The following is a 20,000-nucleotide window of genomic DNA, read 5'->3' on the forward strand; positions in this document are numbered from 1 at the left end:
AACAAAGAGGGGGGTATCTATGATACAGGTATGATAGAGTGTTTGATTTTTTCCAAATGTAGGAAAGACATCAAATCTTTGAACCAAGAGAAGTTAGGAGGAGTTCCAGAGTAACACGTCTTTTGTCTATCAGTGATATCAGAATGATGCTTCTTATATCAACCATCAACAGGAGAAACTAAACACTGAGAGCTTTTCACATTACATCAAAAAACAAGAAGAAGTAAGAACTCAGACTAGAACAAGTGTATGAGAATGTTCTTCTACTGAACCGCTTTTTCAATTTTGCTTCGGTGAAATGAGTTCTGAGAACAACTTAAAACTGAACGAGACTGAAGTTGATTTGGGTGAAAACTCCTGGTCAGTCTCCTGTAGGAAGAGGAGGACGCTGTGAGGAACGAAGAAGGTCACGAGTGAAGGAAAGGAGGTTCTGAAAGTTCTTCGGTTAAAGTACTCTCCGGCTGCTGAGGGAAAGTTTCACCTGAAACGATCTTCCGGTCTGTTAGAAAATCAGCTTTAAAGTTCTTAGCGATGCATATTCTGATATTCTTACGACAGGAAATGCACTAAATCCGTCGTGGTGTCACGTCACACACATCCAGAACACACACACACGCTCGTCTCCAGTGTTTGTTTGCTCGGCCTCCGGCGCTCCACTCAGATGATGTTGATTTATCATTCAGAAGAAATCACTCCTGCGTTTCCCTGGAAACAGAAAGGCCGAGTATCCGTGACGATCGGTGAGGATTCTGGGTAATGATAGTCACTTTAACCGGGGCTCATCTGAGGTAGTTTAGGCTGGTTGTGACGACCTAGTTAGTCCTAGTGTGGGATTACGTTTAGTGTTCACTTAATAGAAGCAATGAAAACCACCAAAGGAGCAGTAAGGTGCTAGAAGTACACTAGTGAGCTTTCTAAACAGAACAGAGACAGCTAGTGGTTTGTTAAATAAATCATAAATAAAAAGAAAATGAATAATAATAATAGTATAGAGTTAGTTGTGTTTTTAAGAAAACGAGCTGTTAGTAAACGAATAGAGTGCACGTCTAAAGGGGTCAAATTAAAGAATAGAATTAGAATAGAAATGGCTAGAAAAAACGGCAAATTATTATTTTTGTCTCGTTTTTTTTACTATAAACATCTACAAATTCTGCAATTAGGTTTTAAACAAAAATATCTGCCAAATAATAAACAAAGTAATAATCTCGTTTTCGGCAGATATTTTTGTTTTGTTTGTTGCAAAAAACGAGCGACATTTTGGAGAATATTTTCAGGAAACTGGACGTGATATTTTAACTCATTTTACTCGTTAAGCTTCTCTGCTTTTTTATTTGGAAAGCATCAATAAATGGCCAATATTTCCTGATCCGGACTGTATTAATGACCGATTTATAGATACTATAAATATCTGCAGATGATTTGTTTCACGATCACTGAACAATCAATCGTGCGTTTCCTGGATTTCCAGCGGGACTTTATAATGAGTTCAGATGAGAAGATAATAAGAGTAATAGTTCTCACGTCAGCTCTTCTCTTTTAATAAGGCCACATCTAATGTATTGTTAATGGATTATGATGATGGCGGTGATTTTCCATGAAACTAAATCAATGAACCTTCACAAGCAAATCTTACTAATTTATATATTAAAAGAAGAGATGTTTAAGGTTTCTGACGGCACTCAACAGTCAACACTTTAAAGATGATAGCTTCTAAGATTAAAGCAGTATTATTTATTACAGGTTTTACTAATACCTAGAATTTAAGTTCATTTTTTGCTTTTATTTCAATTTAAATTCAACTATTAGTCATTTTTCTTTTAACATTTATAGTAGTTTTTGTTTAGTTTCTTTTAAATAGTTAAGTTTGTTTTATTTTTATTTCAGTATTTATTTCTAGTTAAACATTTTAGTACTTAAACGTATTTTAGCTGGTTATGTAAGGCAACATTTTTCACATTTATTTAATTTGTCATGTAATATTTACATATTATTTTCTATCAGCTTTATTTCTATCAATTTATTTACTATTTATTTATTTTATTTATTCAGTTTTCTAAATAAATACATTTTTCCGTATAAATACATATGTACAGTATATTTTACATAATTACTACTGTTATTAGAGCAAAAATGTTTTTGACTATTTAGATTTATTTTATTTATTCATTCATTTTGTTTTATTTTTTATTTATTTTCTGTAAATTAAAAAATCTCAAAACAAAAGACATTTTGTCACTAAAAGCCAACAAAAATGATTAATGTTATATGTTATTATTTTTTAATTAATTATTTATTAACAATAACTATTATTTATTAATTATTAAACCTTAAGTTTTTCATCTAATATTCATTTTTCATGTTATTATTTCAGCTTCTTTTTAAATAGCCCTAATGTCTTAGTTTTAGTTAACAATAATAATAATAATGTATGGCAAATAAAAATGAAAACTGGTACTATTGATACAGAAATGGACTTTGGTGTACATATGACTCACATCTGCTCTATGAGCCCCATCCTCCTGCAATTCACAAATATTTCGCCAGGTGATTAATTCCCACAACCTCACTTTTACAAAATCATGCAATTTTTAACACCTAACCCCGCCCCTAATCCACTGGGGTTTAAGACAAATCGTACAAAGAGTGAGGTCGTATGAATTAGCCGTCTCGTATAATACACACAGATTGGTCGCGAGACTGTGTCGCACACACAAAGTCCATTTTTGTTTTTATTTGGTGTACTGTTTGTACCGTAAGATGGGACTGGTTTGAGACGTGAAGAGCTCTGATCTGTGTTTCTTCAGGAGATGGCCGGTCTGAGCTGACTCGCGATGGACGGAGAGAAGAACGTCAGCGTCAGCGCGAACGTCTCCGGCGCGCACGGCCTGTGGGAGGCGGTCACCATAGCAACCGTCTCCGCCGTGGTCAGCCTCATCACCGTCGTGGGCAACGTTCTGGTGATGCTGTCCTTCAAAGTCAACAGCCAGCTGAAGACGGTCAACAACTACTACCTGCTGAGCCTGGCCTGTGCCGACCTCATCATCGGCGTCTTCTCCATGAACCTCTACACCTCCTACATCCTCATGGGCCGCTGGGCTCTGGGGAGTTTGGCCTGCGATCTCTGGCTGGCTTTGGATTACGTGGCCAGTAACGCGTCTGTCATGAACCTGCTGGTCATTAGTTTCGACCGCTACTTCTCCATCACCCGTCCGTTGACGTATCGGGCCAAACGAACGCCGAGGCGAGCGGGAATCATGATCGGCTTGGCTTGGCTCGTGTCTCTGGTCCTCTGGGCTCCTCCGATCCTCTGCTGGCAGTACTTGGTGGGAAAGCGAACGGTCCCCGAAGGACAGTGTCAGATTCAGTTCTTCTCCGAGCCCGTGATTACTTTCGGAACGGCGATAGCCGCCTTTTATATTCCCGTATCCGTCATGACTATCCTCTACTGTCGGATTTATAAAGAAACCGAGCGGCGCACCAAAGACCTGGCCGAGCTCCAAGGAGTCAACTCTGCCAACGATTCGGATCCACCGAATCCCAAGACTCGCTCGTGTTTCGCTTCCAAAGAGGAGCAGCTGACCAACTTCAGCTACGCTTCGTCCGAAGACGAGGAGCGCTCGGCTTCTCCCTGCGTCTTCGCCGAGACCAGACACAAAAAGTGCGTCTCGTACAAATTCAAAGACGTGAAGAGCGCTAACGCAGAGGAGAAGCCGGCGTCGTTCTCGTCGGCCGAGTCCGTGAACGCCCCGTCCTCCTCGTCTTCCTCCAAACCCGCCGAGGGCACGCTGAAGAGCCAGATCACCAAGAGGAAGAGGATGGTCCTGATCAAGGAGAAGAAGGCGGCGCAGACCCTCAGCGCCATCCTGCTGGCCTTCATCCTCACCTGGACGCCCTACAACATCATGGTGCTGGTGTCCACCTTCTGCTCCGACTGCGTCCCGCTGGCGCTCTGGCACCTGGGATACTGGCTGTGTTACGTCAACAGCACCGTCAACCCCATGTGCTACGCTCTCTGCAACAAGACCTTCCGCAAGACCTTCCGCATGCTGCTGCTGTGCCGCTGGAGCAAGAAGAGGCCCGAGGAGAAGCTGTACTGGTGCGGAGCGACCCCAGCGGCCGGACACAGACTCACCTGAGAGCTGTCCATCTCAGAGAAACCTGTGAAAACTGAGAAATATTATTAGAGTTTGAACTAGAGCTGAATATGCGTTAAACTCATTTGTTTCTGTATTTTCAGCATCGTTCCTCCAGTCTTCAGCGTCGCACGATCCTTCAGAACTCATAATAATACACTGATTTACTGCTCGAGGAACATTTCTGAGGATTATTATTATGTTGAAACAGTTGTGCTGCACAGTGTTATTGATACACTCAAAAGATTTTTTTATTCATCACGGATGCATTCAATTGTTTAAAAGTGACATTTATGTTTTAGATAAATATAGGTGCTTTACGATACCGTAGAAGAACTGTTTTGTCTAACTGTTTCCATAAAGAACCTCATTACGTGTCGCTCTAAACCCGTAAGACCTTCGTTCATCTTCAGAACACAAATGAAGACATATCTGATGAAATCTGAGAGCGCTCTGACGCTCCGTAGACAGAAACTCAGATGATCCAGATCCAGAAACCTAGCAAATGCATCGGAAAATCAGTCCGTGTGACATCAGTGACTCAAAAAAACTTCCTCTTCTAGTTACGTTTTCTGTCATTTTGAGGAGAACCCTTCATCTGGAGAACCTTTCTATTTCAGGAAAGCATCTTTGTAGCGAAAGACGTTTCTTCAGATTATAAAAATGTAAGAAAGAGATGGTTCTTTAAAGAACCTTTGACTGAATGTTGGTTCTTCTGTGGCATTGCTGTGAAATGTATTCATCTGTGAATCCTGAAAAAAATCTGATCTATCACATATTTCCACAAAAATATTAAGCAGCACAACTTTTTCAACATTGATAATAATCAGAAATGTTTCTTGAACAGCAATTCAGTGCATTATTCTGATTTCTGAAGATCATGTGACGTTGAAGACTGCAGTAATGATGCTGAAAATCACAGAAATAAATTACACTTTAACACACATTCAGAGAGAATTTGTTTTTTTTTTAAGTAGAATAATATTTCACATTTTTTTACAGATTTTTGATCGAATAAATGCAGACTTTAATGAGCGGAAGAGACTTCTTTAATTATTCCAACAATAAAAACTGCCCAAAAATGACAAAAAGCTCTATGGACGTGAAAACGGCTCCTTCAAGTCTCCTTTAATCAAATCTTGTCTGTATTTGATTCGTTTAATGGATGAATTTGTATTATTTCATCAATGTATACCAGCAGCCAGATCGCTCGTTTATTATTAGTCAGCAAAAGTCTGTCAGATGATGCTGAACGACTCATTTTGTCATTTGTCTGATTTATTATTAAATTATTCCTTTAACTCTTTCATAAGACAGTTTTCAGAAGAGTCGATGTAAGTTCATCACTAGATTCTGTGATGGTTTTACTTCATCAGTCCTTTAAGGGAAAAAACAACATCAGAAGAGTGTGATGAAGGAACGTGTTTCACGAGATCAGAACAAACACCCGTCAGAGATGACTCTACTGAGTACTAAAGGGCTAATGTTGTATTTTAATGGCTCGATGTCGATTGTAATGCTTCAGATGCCTTATTGTGCCGCTATAAGAACAGAGAGGAGCATTATTAACAGGAGAAACCACTCTGAAGATCCAGCGATTCTGGATATTTGCCGTCTTGAAGATGTCAAACCAACTGTTTTAAGGATGCATGATTTTTTAATCCATAGGTGCTCAGAAGATTCGGTTCGATGTGTCGTAAACTGATCAAAGATGCCAGAACTTTCTTTTTGGTCAGTTTTATTTCTCTTTTCGTTCCCTGTAGTCCGTGTGACCTTATATCAGTTTCTTGAGACCCGTCCGACTCGGTACAAATAATTCGGACATTCAATGTTTATTCAATAAAATGAAATATTTGATCCAGATAATTGATTCGAATGCGTTGAATGGGTTAATAATTTATCGTTACGCTTCGAAAGATTATGTTCTTTCGCAGAGTATCTGTTTGTTTTCCAGCTGATGTGTTGCAATAATAACATGACAACATTCAAACAATTTTGAGATGCTGATCAGATACAGTGTGGCTTTTAGGGTTTTAGACAAATATTAGGTTATGAATATTATAAAATAATGTTTCTGATACAAACAAAATTCTGAATGCATTAGTCAGAAAGACATTTCTCATACTTTTATCATATTTATTTTGATCAGTTTCTCTACAGTAAATGTGCATGATTTAAAAATAGTTGTACTGGAAAACAAGACCAAAATACTGTGGAAGAACATAATGTTTTGCAGTTTAAATCAACTTTCCCTCAAGCACAAATCTCCTGACTCAGAGTTCATTCAGGATAACTGGACAGGAGTGGATCAGAGTGTGTCTCCGGAGTGAATCACTTCTTCGTCGTCATCATCATCATCATCATCATCATCATCATCATCATCATCATCATCCAGGCATATTTGCACAGGTGATTGCCCAATGATTCATGACTCTATCAACTGATTCCACTGAGTCATGACTTTATTAATTGATTTCATTGATTCATGACTCTTTAATAAACTTTAATAATTAATAAACCATACTTAAAATACTTAACTTAAAATATATATACATAAATAAAACCAAATATAAATATAAAAAAATCTTTTATTGCCTAATCACAAATTTCCTGAGTGAAACAGAGATATTCCAAGAGAAATGGACTGGGGTTTTTTTGTTGTTGGTTTTTTTTCATCTGATTTATGACTCTATTGATTGAGTCTACTGATTCATGACTCTATTGACTCTACTGAATGACTTTACTAATTCATAACTCTACTGAATAATGACTCTTTTGATTGACTCTACATATTCACAACTTTGATTGACTAGTAATTCACGACTCTACTGAGTGACTTTACTGATTCATGATTCTTTTGACTCTCTCAACATATTCCTGACTCTGCATGATTCATGACTCTGTAAGAATTGACTCATGACTCACGACTCAGGACACTGTTAATGGACACCTGTTGAGTAACTTCACTGATTCATGACTCTACTGTGTGACACTACAGATTCATGACTCTGTACTGATTGACTCTGCTGATTAAGGACACAATTAATGGACACAACTGATTCATGACTCTATTGATTGATTCTTTTATTCTATCGATCGAAAAGCAGAGTTAATACAGGATAACTGGACAGTTTTTTTGGAGTGGATCAGAGTTCGTCTCTCGCACAGGAGTCTCCGGAGTGAATCACTTTGAACTGATCTGAGGGCTTCACCATCATCCAGGCATATTTGCACAGGTGCTCTTTATTGCAGTCCTTCTGCCAGTAGATGACGTTCCTGCGGTTCAGGTTCGCTCCGGCGCACGCGTCGTACCACCAGCCGCCGCCCGCCACGCCCTGGAACTTCAGCTGAGCGCAGTTCTGGAGGTAGTTGTCGTTGTCGCGGTCTCTGGTGGTGAAGCGCTGGTTATCGTGGAGGTAGTTGTCGGTGTCGAGGGTCAGAGCGTCGGCCGCGGTGCCCTGGAACAGCCCCAGCCTCAGACGGTACTGCGCCTCCTCGTCCTCCACCAGCGCTGGCTCATACTCGCCCGTCTTGATCACGGCGTCCTCGTCCACCAGCTTGATGCCCAGCTTGTACCGGGCCGGGCCGCGGGTCAGCCGGTGCAGGTGCTCATTCCCCAGCCAGTGGTTCCCGCTCAGGGATCCGAAGCCGTGCTTGTACTCGTCCCAGCCGCGGTCAAAGTCCACGCTGCTGTTGACCGTGATGTGCTGCACCACCGTCCAGCCGCCCTCCTGCATGGCACAGTAGACGGCGATCGTTGAGTCTCCGGGCCGATCAGATACAGGCCGTCCCTCGTCTGACCGCCGGAGCTCTGCCACAGATCATAACAGTCCCGAGGAAACTCTGAGACAGAAGGAGAATCACAACCCAGAAACTGACTCTACTGATTCATGACTCCACTCATTGACTCTACTGATTCATAAATCTACTGAGTGACTCTAATGATTCAGTTCTCCATTGATTGACTCTACTGATTCAGTTCTCTACTGATAGACTCTACTGATTCATGATTCTACTGAGTGACTCTAGTAATTCATGATTCTATTGATTGACTCTATTGATTCAGTTCTCCACTGATTGACTCTACTGATTCAGTTCTCTATTGATTGAATCTACTGATTCAGTTCTCCATTGACTGACTCTACTGATTCATGACTCTATTGATTCAGTTCTCCATTGATTGAATCTACTGATTCACTTCTCCATTGATTGACTCTACTGATTCATGACTCTACTGAGTGACTCTACTGATTCATGACTCTACTGAGAGAATCTACTGATTCATATTTCTATTGATTGACTCTACTGATTAATGACTCTACTGAGTGACTCTGCTGATTCATGATTTTACCGAGTGACTATACTGATTCATGACCCTGTCGATTGAATCTACAGATTATTGAAAAATTATATGTAACATTATACATATATACAATACTATAAATATGACATACTGCAAAATAATACTATATTGACACTGTTCTGAAGAAAATATTTGTCTTAATCTTTTATCAGTCATTGACCTGCTATCTCTAGTGTTTGTTAACCTGATCTAATTAGTCTTTATTAGCACTAATTATATGAACACACCTTGTGTCCTGCTTGACCTTTGACCCCTGCTCTGGTGGGTCAGATATCAGAGCGTGTGAGTGGATCTAAATCTGCTCTACTTTCACTCCAACAGACTAGTATCTCTGTTAACTGTAGAGTTTGAGGCATTAGATCAACCAGCAATAAATGACTGTGATTTATAACAACAGCAGCCGAAAACTAGACTAGACAGATATTTGTTAACATTAATATAATTAATAAGAGGCCTAGGTGATGTCAGATTAAGAAGAATCGTTTGCTTGTGTAGAATATCTGAGTATGGATTAATAAACAGTGCTGGTGTAGAACAGACCTTTCTGCCCGAGGTTCAGGATGAGTTTGTGCTCCTCTGGAGCCAGAAGATGGATGTTTTTAGCAGGAAGTGCTTCGGTCTGAAAGTGCACGAGCAGGAAGAAACAAACCCAGAGCCTCGCCATCATCTGAACAAGAGTAAAGCATGAGACAGGAGCGGATTACAGGGGCCCTCAGCAAGTTTCAGGTATGGGGCCCAACACAATAAATCTTTTGCATATAACCTTTATTTTTCCCGCGCTCTAGCTTTAGCTATACATAGTTTATTTATCCCTTCACAACTTAATCAACCTGATGCTGTTCCAAAGCCATATTAGATTACTTCTTTTTTTCATTACACAAGAAAAGTCTTTACATGTTTGAAGGTTAAGGGCTATATATATAAAATAAAATAAAATGTTTAATCTGGTTCTTTTCTAGTTATTTATTGGGATTGCACAGCGGAGAGGTTTAAACCAACCAGCTTCAGCATATTTTTGAGTTTTATCAGCTTGTTGTTTTCAGTTCATATAACAAAAGCTAGAGCCTTTTTTTTACTTTACAGTTTAAAAAACTATAAAACTGGGTGCAAGTGCTTCAGTATTCTGTTTGTCATGCATGAGGATTTTATATGGTACAGATAGTTATGTTTTTAAATAATGATTTTGGTTATCATGTACTGTAAAAACAAAAAAGGTTGAATATTGTGACTTTTTTTTTCTCTGAATTGCATGATACAAACAAATTCTGACTTCGCAAGAAACCCACAATTGCTAGTCATGAAGTCAGAGTTGTATAAAGTCACAGTTCTGAGAACATTTTGCTCTTTCTCTCAGCTCAAAACTGGACTTTATAACTCACAATTTTGAGAAAACATCAGAATTGAGAATTTTCACAGACAAACGTAAATCTGTGCTGTTTCAACCGAGACTGACTGATCTTAAAACGTCTCAGTGCCTTTGTTTTGTCTCAAGATGAACACCACTAATGTTTTTTTTTATAATAATTAATGTCCTAACTGAAGTACGGCCTAATCCTAGCTTGGTCTAAACTCTGTCTATAAAACCAGGGCTAAAACTCACAATTTAGAGTTTATATCTAGTAAAAAAAGTCAGAATTGTACATATACTTTTATACTTTTTTATTCAGTGGCAGAAACTAGTTTTTTTAGGTTATTTGTATATGCAATATTTTTTTCTAGGGCCATGACGTGCAAGCGATCACCTGCTATATTCTCTGTGTGCAGTAACCCTCGACTGGAATCGTGTTTATTGTAAACGTATAAATAAATCTACTCTTATTTCCATCGTCTCCGCACGCTGTCCTGATGAGCGGACCGAATCTTGCAGAACACGGCGCTTGACAAAAACACCGCGTTTTGAGCGCTGAGTAAATATTTGAGGCTCTCCAGAACAAACACGTTTCTCCGATATCGGATGGGGCCCCGGGGCCCTAAGAGGCCGCTTACCTCGTTGCTGGTGAAGTCCGGCGCTGGTCACGAGTGTGTTAGCTGTGAGAGAGTGTGTGTGAGCGACAGGGAAGCGTTGATCCGTACGTCTCTGTCAGCGCTGGACTTCAACCCATCACCTCCAGGGTTAAAGCCTTTATCTGGACTCTTCAGTGAGGTTTCGTTCGTTTTATCTGATTCACTCCAGCCTTTGACTCCGTGTCGCAACAGCATGACCTGATTACCGGCTGAACCCAGACCTCCGGCACAGCGTCGCAGGAATCACCCGTACGTCAGTTTGTTTTCATTTACATAAAATTGTTAGATACATTTTTTTTGGACACAAACATCAATGAGCATCTAATGATAGTCACTGTGGACAATAATCAGATATTTGGTTGGAAAGTGCTGCTAAATTGATATAAAAGTATCATAATGGCAAACTCTGCATAGTTTACTGGTGATTTTTGTAGTTAATTTGATTAACTTTGCGTTCACTGAATCAATTCATGCCTGTGTGTGTGTGTGTGTCTCAGGAGAATTTCACACACACACACACACACACTATATTTAGATTCAGTCTCTGTCTATAAATGTCACACTGTGCTCATTTGACTCTCTCTCTCTCTCACACACACACACACACACACACACACACACACACACACACACACAGACACACACACACACACACACACACACACACACACACACACACACACACACACACACACACACACACACAGACACACACACACACACACACACACACACAGACACACACACACACACACACACACACACACACACACACACACACACACACACACACACACACACACACACACACACACACACACTGTAAGTTTTTCTTAAACAACTATAATCAATAGTTAATCATTTATTCAGTGGCATCTCAATCGAAAATACAGTGATCTGGTAACACTTTACAGTTCCATTATTTAACAACATACGTATTTCTAAAGCATTTATTAATCTTACGTTCATGTGAATTTTAGCATTCAAAACATGTATTATTAATGTATTAATACATACAAGCTGTATCTGTTCATATTTAATGGATGTGAGCTGATTTCTGCAGGTTTTATAAAAATCAGTTTTGAAATACTTAATATTTTAAGGAGTCGAATTAAAAAGTTTGAAAATACAAATTTTACTAGATTTGAAAAACTTTTAAATCCATTTTAAATTATGAAAATAACTTTACCTTCCCATCACACTGCAAAAACTGATATTGTTTCAATTTATCTTTTTTGATTTTGTGCTTTTCTATTTTTAAGGCCTTATACTGTGGAACCTGTTTTTAACAAAGTCTGCAAACATAAATAAACACTGTAACAAATACAGTATGTGATGATTAGCGCATGAACTAACATTAACTAATGAAACCTTACCGTAAAGTCTTACTGTATTATATTGTGAAGCAGCTAGAATAATTCAGTTGAGATTCAGCAGCAGTATAATGATATATTATACTGATGATATAATGATAAACACAGATGAAATCGTCTTTGGCTTTAGAGTTCGTATGTAATGAGTAATAAAAGCATTTCCATACTCTTATCTTACATTTTATTCCACATGTCACACATTAATCTTTTATTTTTCGTCTTGAAGCCCCGCCCCTTGCTCCCGGAGCCCCACCCTTATGGCCTCTGGCTCCGCCTCCTGTCTTCCCGTGGCTTTTAGGTGACGAGAAGAACTTGGTCATGAGCTCTGAGACGTCTGGAAGCTCCTGATTGGAGTTCAGCATGTTCATGGACTGCTCCATCTCCTGCCAATCAATCAATCAATCAATCAAACGTGATCAATCAATCAGAGAGTGTTCATGCAGTGTGAAGGAGTTCATACCCGTCTCATCTCGGGATCGCTGGGATTAAAGACTTTCGGAAGAAGAAGGATTATGAGGAGAGGAAGAACCATCATGAGAACCTGAGAGAGTGAAGGGTGCAGGGTTACAGAACGAGCGATTTCACATTAGAGTGTGAATCTGATCAATTCCAATTCCGGTCCTGCTTATCGATTCAGGTTCTTTACGGATACGGGTCTGCTGTCTGTGAGCTGAATAGAGCCTCGCGATCCCGAAGAAGGAACAACTAAAGAAAACTTCACGGAATTTATGAATGGAATGATTCGACTCGTTCCTAAATGAATCAGCGCTTTCGAACGAATCTCTTGAACAAATGAATCAACAATTTTTAACAGGTTGATTTAAAGAAGACCCATCCGATTCCTGACCTTAAGCATCTGATCCTGGAATTAGAATTGATTTTTCAATCTCTCTGGAGCACTGAAGCAGTCATAAGAGCTCAGGTATATATTCCACAACGATGCATTATTTGATTAGTAATGTGCATTGCTCAGAACTTTAAAGAGGATTTTTTCCAGATCCAGATTTTTAAATAGTTTTGGTTTGATTCTAACGAACCAGACATCACCGGAGAGATGATTTATTCAGCTTCACACATATAATCTGTCCCTCATGTGAGTCTCAGCTCAGCACCATGGGGTTCATGAAGAAGTCGGACCAGGCCCAGGTCTCCCGTGGGATGAAGTACGAATGCAGGCCGACGCTCCTCATCTGAAGAGGGTACGGCAGGCGGATGACCTCCGAGGTCCGGATGTAGTCGACCGCCCGGGCCCTGCGCGAGCAGACAAGCGTGATCACCGTGCTCTGAGTGATTCAGTGTGAGTGTGTTTGACGGCAGCGCTGCACCTCATCTTCCCCGCGCTGCTGACGTCGACCCGCACGGGCTGGAATCTGTAGGTCGGAGACGAGATCTCCAGAACGTAGGATCCGGACGGAACGCCGCTGACCGTGAAGCTTCCATCGTCTCTGCGGAAAGAAGCAGGACTGCTCTGAGACTACAGCAGGATCAGAACGCTCCACTAGAGGAGTCCTTTCTTTGGAAACCAATGAGAACCTTTTGGTTTTGTTTTTGGGAACCAAGTAAGAACATTTTATTATTTTTGGGATCAAACTTTCTGGGAATGTACTGAAAATTTTAGGAAACCAAATAAAAGCGTTCTTTTAACGTACTGAGAATGTTTGTATATATTTTAGCAACTTAACTGAGAACATCTGCTTATTTTTGGAGGCAAATTAGAATTTTTTTTTCTTATTGGAAAGAACGTTCTTATGTCTATTTTGAGGAACCAAAAAGGAACATTTAGTTCTGTTTTATAAACCAAATATAACTGAGAATATTTGTTTATTTTGGGAGACCAAATGAGAACCTTCTGTAAATGTATTGAGAACTTTTTATTTATTTTTTGGAAACCAAATAGGAACGTTATTTTAATGTGGTAAGAAAGCTTCGGTATTTTTTTGAGAACCAAATGAGAATGTTGTATAAACGTACTGAAAACATTTGGTTATTTTTTTATAAAATAAATTGAATTTTCGGTTATTTCTGGAAACCAAATAAGAACATTATTTTAACACAGCCAAATTAGAACATACTAGGAGTATTTTGTTGTTTTTTTCTTATTGGAAAGAAGGTTCTTTAAACATACTGAGAACAATTATGTCTATTTTGGAGAACCAAAAAGGAACATTTAGTTATGTTTTATAAACCCAACATTATTCAGACATACTGAGAATATTTGTTTATTTTGGGAGACCAAATGAGAACCTTCTGTAAATGTACTGAGAACATTGGAAACCAAATAGGAATGTGGTAAGAAAGCTTCGATATTTTTTGAGAACCAAATGAGAATGTTGTATAAATGCACTGAAAACATTTGTTTGTTTGTTTTTGTAAAATAAATAGATTTTTTGGTTATTTTTGGAAACCAAATAAGAACTTAATTTTAACACAGCCAACTGAGAACATTATATGAGAATGTTGTATAAGTGTACTGAGAACATTTGGTTGTTTTTTTTTGTAAAAGAGGATTTGTTTGGTATTCGTTCCGCCGTGCACGCGCACCTGAGGAAGCCCACGTGCTCGCCCCCGTCCAGCAGAACTCGCGCGCCCGAGATCCAGTCCTGAGCCCTGACGCCCGGAACCAGCGCCCGACCCGACACCCGCACCCTGGCGTCGCCTTCAGGCGTCCTGAACAGCGCGTCCTCGCCTTCGCCTTCATCCTCGAGGAGTTTGACGTCTAGAGAGAAAGACGCGCGCAGCTCGAGCAGCAGCAGCAGCGCCGCGACGCACGCGCGCACGCGCACCTTCATTTTCGTGAGGGTTTTTCTCGCAAACAGCGCTTCTCTGGAGCCGCCGTCGCTCTGAGATCAAAATAAACCAACACGTGACGCTCTGCTGTCAAAGTTTGACAGGCGCTGCGTGATGACGTCACCGCGTGAGATTTAGACGTTAGTGACTTTTATTTTGTCTTCTTTTAGTTGCGGTCTTTCCGTTTCCTTTTATATAAAAGTCCGAGCACTCCAACTCAAAAAAAGTTAACCCCGGTGTGCAGCATAGTTCTGTGTTTTTATGTCCAGCTTCCGGTTTGGAAAAGAATATATATAAAATATATATATATATATATATATATATATATATATATATATATATATATATATATATATATATATATATATATATATATATATATAATTATTTTTTTAAACGATAAACAGCATTTCAGCTCCTCAGCTCCTTTGCTGCCCCCAAGTGGAATTTTGAGCACGTGACAAGTATCAGACAGAATCAAATAAATATTGAGCAAAAGTGCAAGAATAGGACTAAAGTATGCTGATATATGCTCAGATTGATATAAACCCTAGAAAAATGCTTGGGTTCACTTTCCTGCAGGAAAACAGACATAACAGCAGAAGCTAAACAGCTTGACAAATGATATAAACATAATTTCTGGATAATTACATGCAGGCAACACTAATCCTAACCCTAACTATATAGAAAGGAGAACATGTAGTTCATGTATATTATGTATATATCCTTAAATGTATAATTACACTGCACCTTAAAATAAAGTGTAACGAACATTTAACACTGTGTGTTTATTTCCTGTAAATCCAGTATGAAATGAATGCAACTTCCAGATAAAATGAAATCGGTGCTAAAAGATAGAAGGGTGGTGTTAGTTTAGTCCTGGAAGAGAAGCATACAGTACATTGATTGAAACATTTCTGATTAGAATCAGTATTGTGCAGCCAATATTTTTGTGTAAAACAGCATACATTTGATTTTTCAACATTCATATTATAACATATTTGCCAAGTTGTAAATGCCTTAACTGTCACTTTTGAGCAATTTAATGTGTCTGATGAAATATATATATATATATATATATATATATATATATATATATATATATATATATATATATATATATATATATATATATATTATAAAGGATCATGTGTCACTGAAGACTGCAGTAATGATGCTGAAAATTCAGAAATAAATACATTTTTCACAATATTTGTTTTTGCACAAAACAATATAGAGACAAACGACAAATAAAAACCAAAAAAAAAAGAAACGATAAAAAATACAAACGAAAAGGTGATTCAATGTTAAATACAATTTAAATTTAAGCAATTACAAAATCAGGACAAATACACCGCGAACCAAAACAGTGACGTCACCGCGCAGCGTCACGTGACGCGCAGCTCAGCTGACGGAGGGGAGGGGTCACGTGACCAGCGAAGCAGCTCGAGGAGGAAACGAGAAAAGTCACGAAGTTTAGTTTGTTTCTCTTGAATCTGTTGGCTGTGACTGGAGTTCTTCTCGTGCTGTTCTGTGGATGAGGAGAGGTAGGGTTTTGCGGGGTGCTGTTTGTTTTGATAAAAGCCAGTGTCATCGCTAACTAATCTGAGCTAGTTTTGTAAAAGATAAATAATTATGTTTTGAACGTATAAAATGAGGCTTTTTTTAACCTATATGCTTTTTGACAGCTGACGAGAAAAGGTTTAAATAATTTATAATGAAATAATAATCTTTCTTCATTAAAGTAATGATCATTTGATGTGAAAAAATGGTTTGAATTGCATAATTATTTTATCTGTATTTTTATTTATTTTTTAAATAATTTTTATTTTAATGCTAGTTGATATTTTTCTGCAGAAATGCCATTTAGACCAATCAAAATTCAATAAAGCCTCAAAAGTCCCAAAAAAGTACAAATTGAGGTGATTATGATTTTTAAAAGCTGACAATGTTAAAAAAAGTATTACATTTTTTTTCTTCTCGTTACAGTTCTGACCTGTAAAATGTTGTGTTCCATATATCACTCTTATGGTATTTAGTGCATGTTTATTTGGGTTATCATAGTGCTCTTTCTTCTGCTGTGATGTATTTCTGATGATAAACCTTTCTGATCACAGCAGGATTAATACAGTCCTCCTTCAAGACGAGACACGCTGAGACAAAGCAGCTGAGAAAGTGTTTCTGAGAAATAATTAACTGATTTTATTCTGCCGTTGTGAACAGTAAGTCGTTTAATAGAGAGTCACATGCGCTTGATGTAAATGATTACGAGCTGCTTTAATCCTGTGACGCTCACGAGACTCTGTTTGTGATCAGATGATGATGATGATGATGATGATGAAGGTTCTGCTGTGTTTGTGTGCGTCTCTCGCTGCTGTTCGCTGTGTGCCGCCCGTCCAGACTCAACCTGAGCAGGTGCACGTCTCGTATCCAGGTGAGATATAGAAGTTGCTGGTATCAGTTAATTATGTGAGTCAAACATTGCTGATTTTTCTTTTATGGCAAAAATCGTTAAGATATTAAGTGAAGGTCGTGTTCCATGAAGATATTTTGTGTATTTCTTACTGCAAATATATATAAAAAAATTTATAATATGCATCGCTAAGAACTTCATTTTCATTTTCTCAATATTTAGATTTTTGCACCTTCATATTACAGATTTTAATATGACAAATATTGTCAAAGTATTTGAAAATCTTAAAAAATTTCTAAAAATGGACCCATTATTTGTTTTTATTTTATTTTAATTTCTTTTATTGTTATTTAAATCTTGTTATTATTTTATTTCCTCTTTTGTAAAGCACTTTGAATTACCATTGTGTATGAAATGTGCTATATAAATAAACTTGCCTTGCCTTGCCTTGCCATTATAAAAATTTTAGTAAAATTAAAAATGTACAAATTATGACCGGTTTATCACAAATGTGATAATTTACTAATTTTAAGAGAAGAAATTGGAGCAAAACAACCCTTTAAGAACTGTTATGTTAGATTTTATAAACCCTGATCAAACACAGTCTTCAGGATCCTTAGAAAATCTCTGCAGGGAAAGATATATAATATAATCAGTTTTCCTCTCTATATTAAAGAGAATTTAATTTCAAGGAGGATTAGAATTAACATGATATTTTATATTTTATGAAATATTAGTTGGTATTTTTAAGCTGTTTTTTATTTACAAAATATTTAATATTTTATTTAATATTTGTTTTTATTATTTAGACCAATCAGAGTGCGCATTTGAACTCTTATAATTATTCCGTTATATTTTAGCTGTATATTCAGTTGAGGGAGGTAGTTCGTGCGGTGACCGTAGCGAGGGTCATGTGACCCGAGCAGGTGTGTAACCTGCGTCTTTCCTCAGGTGTGGAGAACTCGATGTTGGTCACGTGGTCGACGGCTGATGAGACCGAGAGTGTAGTGGAGTACAGTCTGTGGGGCGGGAAGCTCTTCAGTCACACGGCGAAGGGAACCGCAAGACTGTTTATAGACGGAGGACCTGAGAACAGAACACTGTACATCCACCGAGTCACACTCACCCACCTGATCCCCGCCGCTGCGTACGGTGGGTGTGGGTGTGTGTGTGTGTGTGTGTGTGTGTGTGTGTGTGTGTGTGTGTGTGTGTGTGTGTGTGTGTGTGTGTGTGTGTGTGTGTGTGTGTGTGTGTGTGTGTGTGTGTGTGTGTGTGAGAGAGAGAGAGAGAGAGAGAGAGAGAGAGAGAGAGAGAGAGAGAGAGAGAGAGAGAGTGTGTGTAACCTGGTATTTATTATGTTATGGGAAGCAGTTATCTCCACAAGGATAGTATTATCAGTAAATGTTGACATTTTGGGGATATTTGTAGGTTCTCATGAGGAAACACACTTTTTTTAAATCTAAAATTGTCAGTAGTTTCCTGTAAGGTGTAGAACAATAACACACACACAGTCTGTACAGAATACAACATTACAGCTGTGGAGAGTCCCTACAAGGACAGCTGACCAGACGTGTGTGTGTGTGTGTGTGTGAGGTGTGTGTGTGTGTGTGTGTGTGTGTGTGTGTGTGTGTGTGAGGTGTGAGGTGAGGTGTGTGTGTGTGTGTATCAATCAATCAATCAATCATTTTTAGTTTCATCAAAGCACTGAACAGAATAAAGTAGAAGAATACAATGACAGGGATGTATAATGAAGAGAGAGAACAGATTGTTATTAAATACAGAGACGGTCTCTGGAATCAATTTTAACGATAATCATTAGTGTGTGTGTGTGTGTGTGTGTGTGTTTCAGTGTATCACTGTGGCAGTGACGCTGGATGGAGTGACATCTTCTTCTTCACGTCTCTGAATGAAAGCACGAGCTTCAGCCCCAGATTCGCTCTCTTTGGAGACATGGGCAACGAGAACCCTCAGTCTCTGAGTCGCCTGCAGAAAGAGACGCAGCTGGGGATGTACGACGTGATTCTGCACATCGGTGAGACGCTAACACACACACACACACACACACACACACACACTCACACACACACACACACACACACACACACACACACACACACACACACACACACACACACACACACACACACACACACACACACACACTCACACACACACACACACACTCACACTCACACACACCTCACACACACACACACACACACACACACACACACACACACACACACACACACACACACACACACACACACACACACACACACACACACACACTCACACTCACACACACACACACACTCACACACACACACACACACACTCACACACACACACACACACACACACACACACACACACACACACACACTCACACACACAGCTGAAGTGAGCATTAGACGAAAAGACCATCTGAGATGTCAAAGAGTTCATCAGATCTGGACAAACGTGTCTCAGTAATGGAAGTGAATGGGTGCCGTCAGAACGAGAGTCTGATAAAAACATCAGAATAATCCACAGCTCTCCGGTTCATCAGTGAACATCTGGAGAAGACAGACTCTTCCTTCGGTGAAAAAGTGTTCAGGTCTGAATCAGGAGAGAAATCTGCACAGACCAAGCAGCGTTTACAAGACGAAACGCTCCAAAACGGTTTAAAACTGTAGCTCTTCTGTCTTCTCCAGATGTTCACTGATGGACTGTGGATTATTCTGATGTTTTGATCAGACTCTCGTTCTGACGGCACCCATTCACTTCCATTACTGAGACACACTTCTCCAGACCTGATGAAGACACACACTCCTCCTGATCTGAGACGAGCACATTTACAGCTAATGTTGATTTCTGTGTAAGAGAAGATTAGTTGGTGGTCCCAGAGAAGATAGTTTGGGTGGTTTAGGTCTGGTTTTGTGTGT

General features: G+C 39.1%; 4 protein-coding genes across 8 annotated transcripts in view; 2 read left to right on the forward strand and 2 right to left on the reverse strand.

Moving 5' to 3' along the window:
* chrm5a (cholinergic receptor, muscarinic 5a) overlaps positions 1 to 4,890 on the forward strand; it is a 10,184-nt gene extending 5,294 nt beyond the window's left edge. Inside the window, exon 2 of the mRNA XM_043232360.1 lies at positions 2,805 to 4,890. Coding sequence (XP_043088295.1) covers positions 2,832 to 4,136 — 1,305 coding nt within the window. The 5' untranslated portion in view covers positions 2,805 to 2,831 and the 3' untranslated portion in view covers positions 4,137 to 4,890. The remainder of the gene's footprint in view (positions 1 to 2,804) is intronic.
* A 2,302-nt stretch (positions 4,891 to 7,192) lies between these two features.
* Positions 7,193 to 10,749, reverse strand: zgc:194887 (uncharacterized protein LOC571819 homolog). Its single transcript, XM_043232335.1, is given in 4 exon segments — positions 7,193 to 7,908; positions 7,911 to 7,976; positions 9,037 to 9,163; positions 10,483 to 10,749. Coding segments are annotated over 3 exon segments (822 nt in total). The 5' UTR covers positions 10,483 to 10,749; the 3' UTR covers positions 7,193 to 7,279.
* Positions 10,750 to 11,347: 598 nt separating this feature from the next.
* On the reverse strand, positions 11,348 to 14,772 carry emc7a (ER membrane protein complex subunit 7a). Its single transcript, XM_043232466.1, has 5 exons — positions 14,415 to 14,772; positions 13,199 to 13,318; positions 12,986 to 13,124; positions 12,334 to 12,414; positions 11,348 to 12,256 (listed from the first exon to the last, which is right to left on the reverse strand). The coding sequence occupies exons 1-5, from the start codon at positions 14,660 to 14,662 to the stop codon at positions 12,074 to 12,076; spliced, it is 771 nt and encodes a 256-aa protein (XP_043088401.1). The 5' UTR covers positions 14,663 to 14,772; the 3' UTR covers positions 11,348 to 12,073.
* A 1,296-nt stretch (positions 14,773 to 16,068) lies between these two features.
* Positions 16,069 to 20,000, forward strand: part of acp7 (acid phosphatase 7, tartrate resistant (putative)) — a 13,814-nt gene continuing 9,882 nt past the window's right edge. Inside the window, exons 1-6 of one of the 5 annotated variants that reach the window (XM_043232443.1) lie at positions 16,084 to 16,207; positions 16,650 to 16,691; positions 16,778 to 16,882; positions 16,977 to 17,094; positions 18,025 to 18,225; positions 18,923 to 19,105. In XM_043232443.1, coding sequence (XP_043088378.1) covers positions 16,977 to 17,094; positions 18,025 to 18,225; positions 18,923 to 19,105 — 502 coding nt within the window. In that variant the 5' untranslated portion in view covers positions 16,084 to 16,207; positions 16,650 to 16,691; positions 16,778 to 16,882. Of the gene's footprint in view, positions 16,208 to 16,649; positions 16,692 to 16,777; positions 16,883 to 16,976; positions 17,095 to 18,024; positions 18,226 to 18,922; positions 19,106 to 20,000 lie in introns of all 5 variants that reach the window. The other 4 variants (XM_043232446.1, XM_043232448.1, XM_043232447.1 and 1 more) reach the window with 4 other exon arrangements.

This window comes from Puntigrus tetrazona, unplaced genomic scaffold (assembly GCF_018831695.1).
Source record: "Puntigrus tetrazona isolate hp1 unplaced genomic scaffold, ASM1883169v1 S000000528, whole genome shotgun sequence".
Taxonomy (NCBI): Eukaryota; Metazoa; Chordata; class Actinopteri; order Cypriniformes; family Cyprinidae; genus Puntigrus; species Puntigrus tetrazona.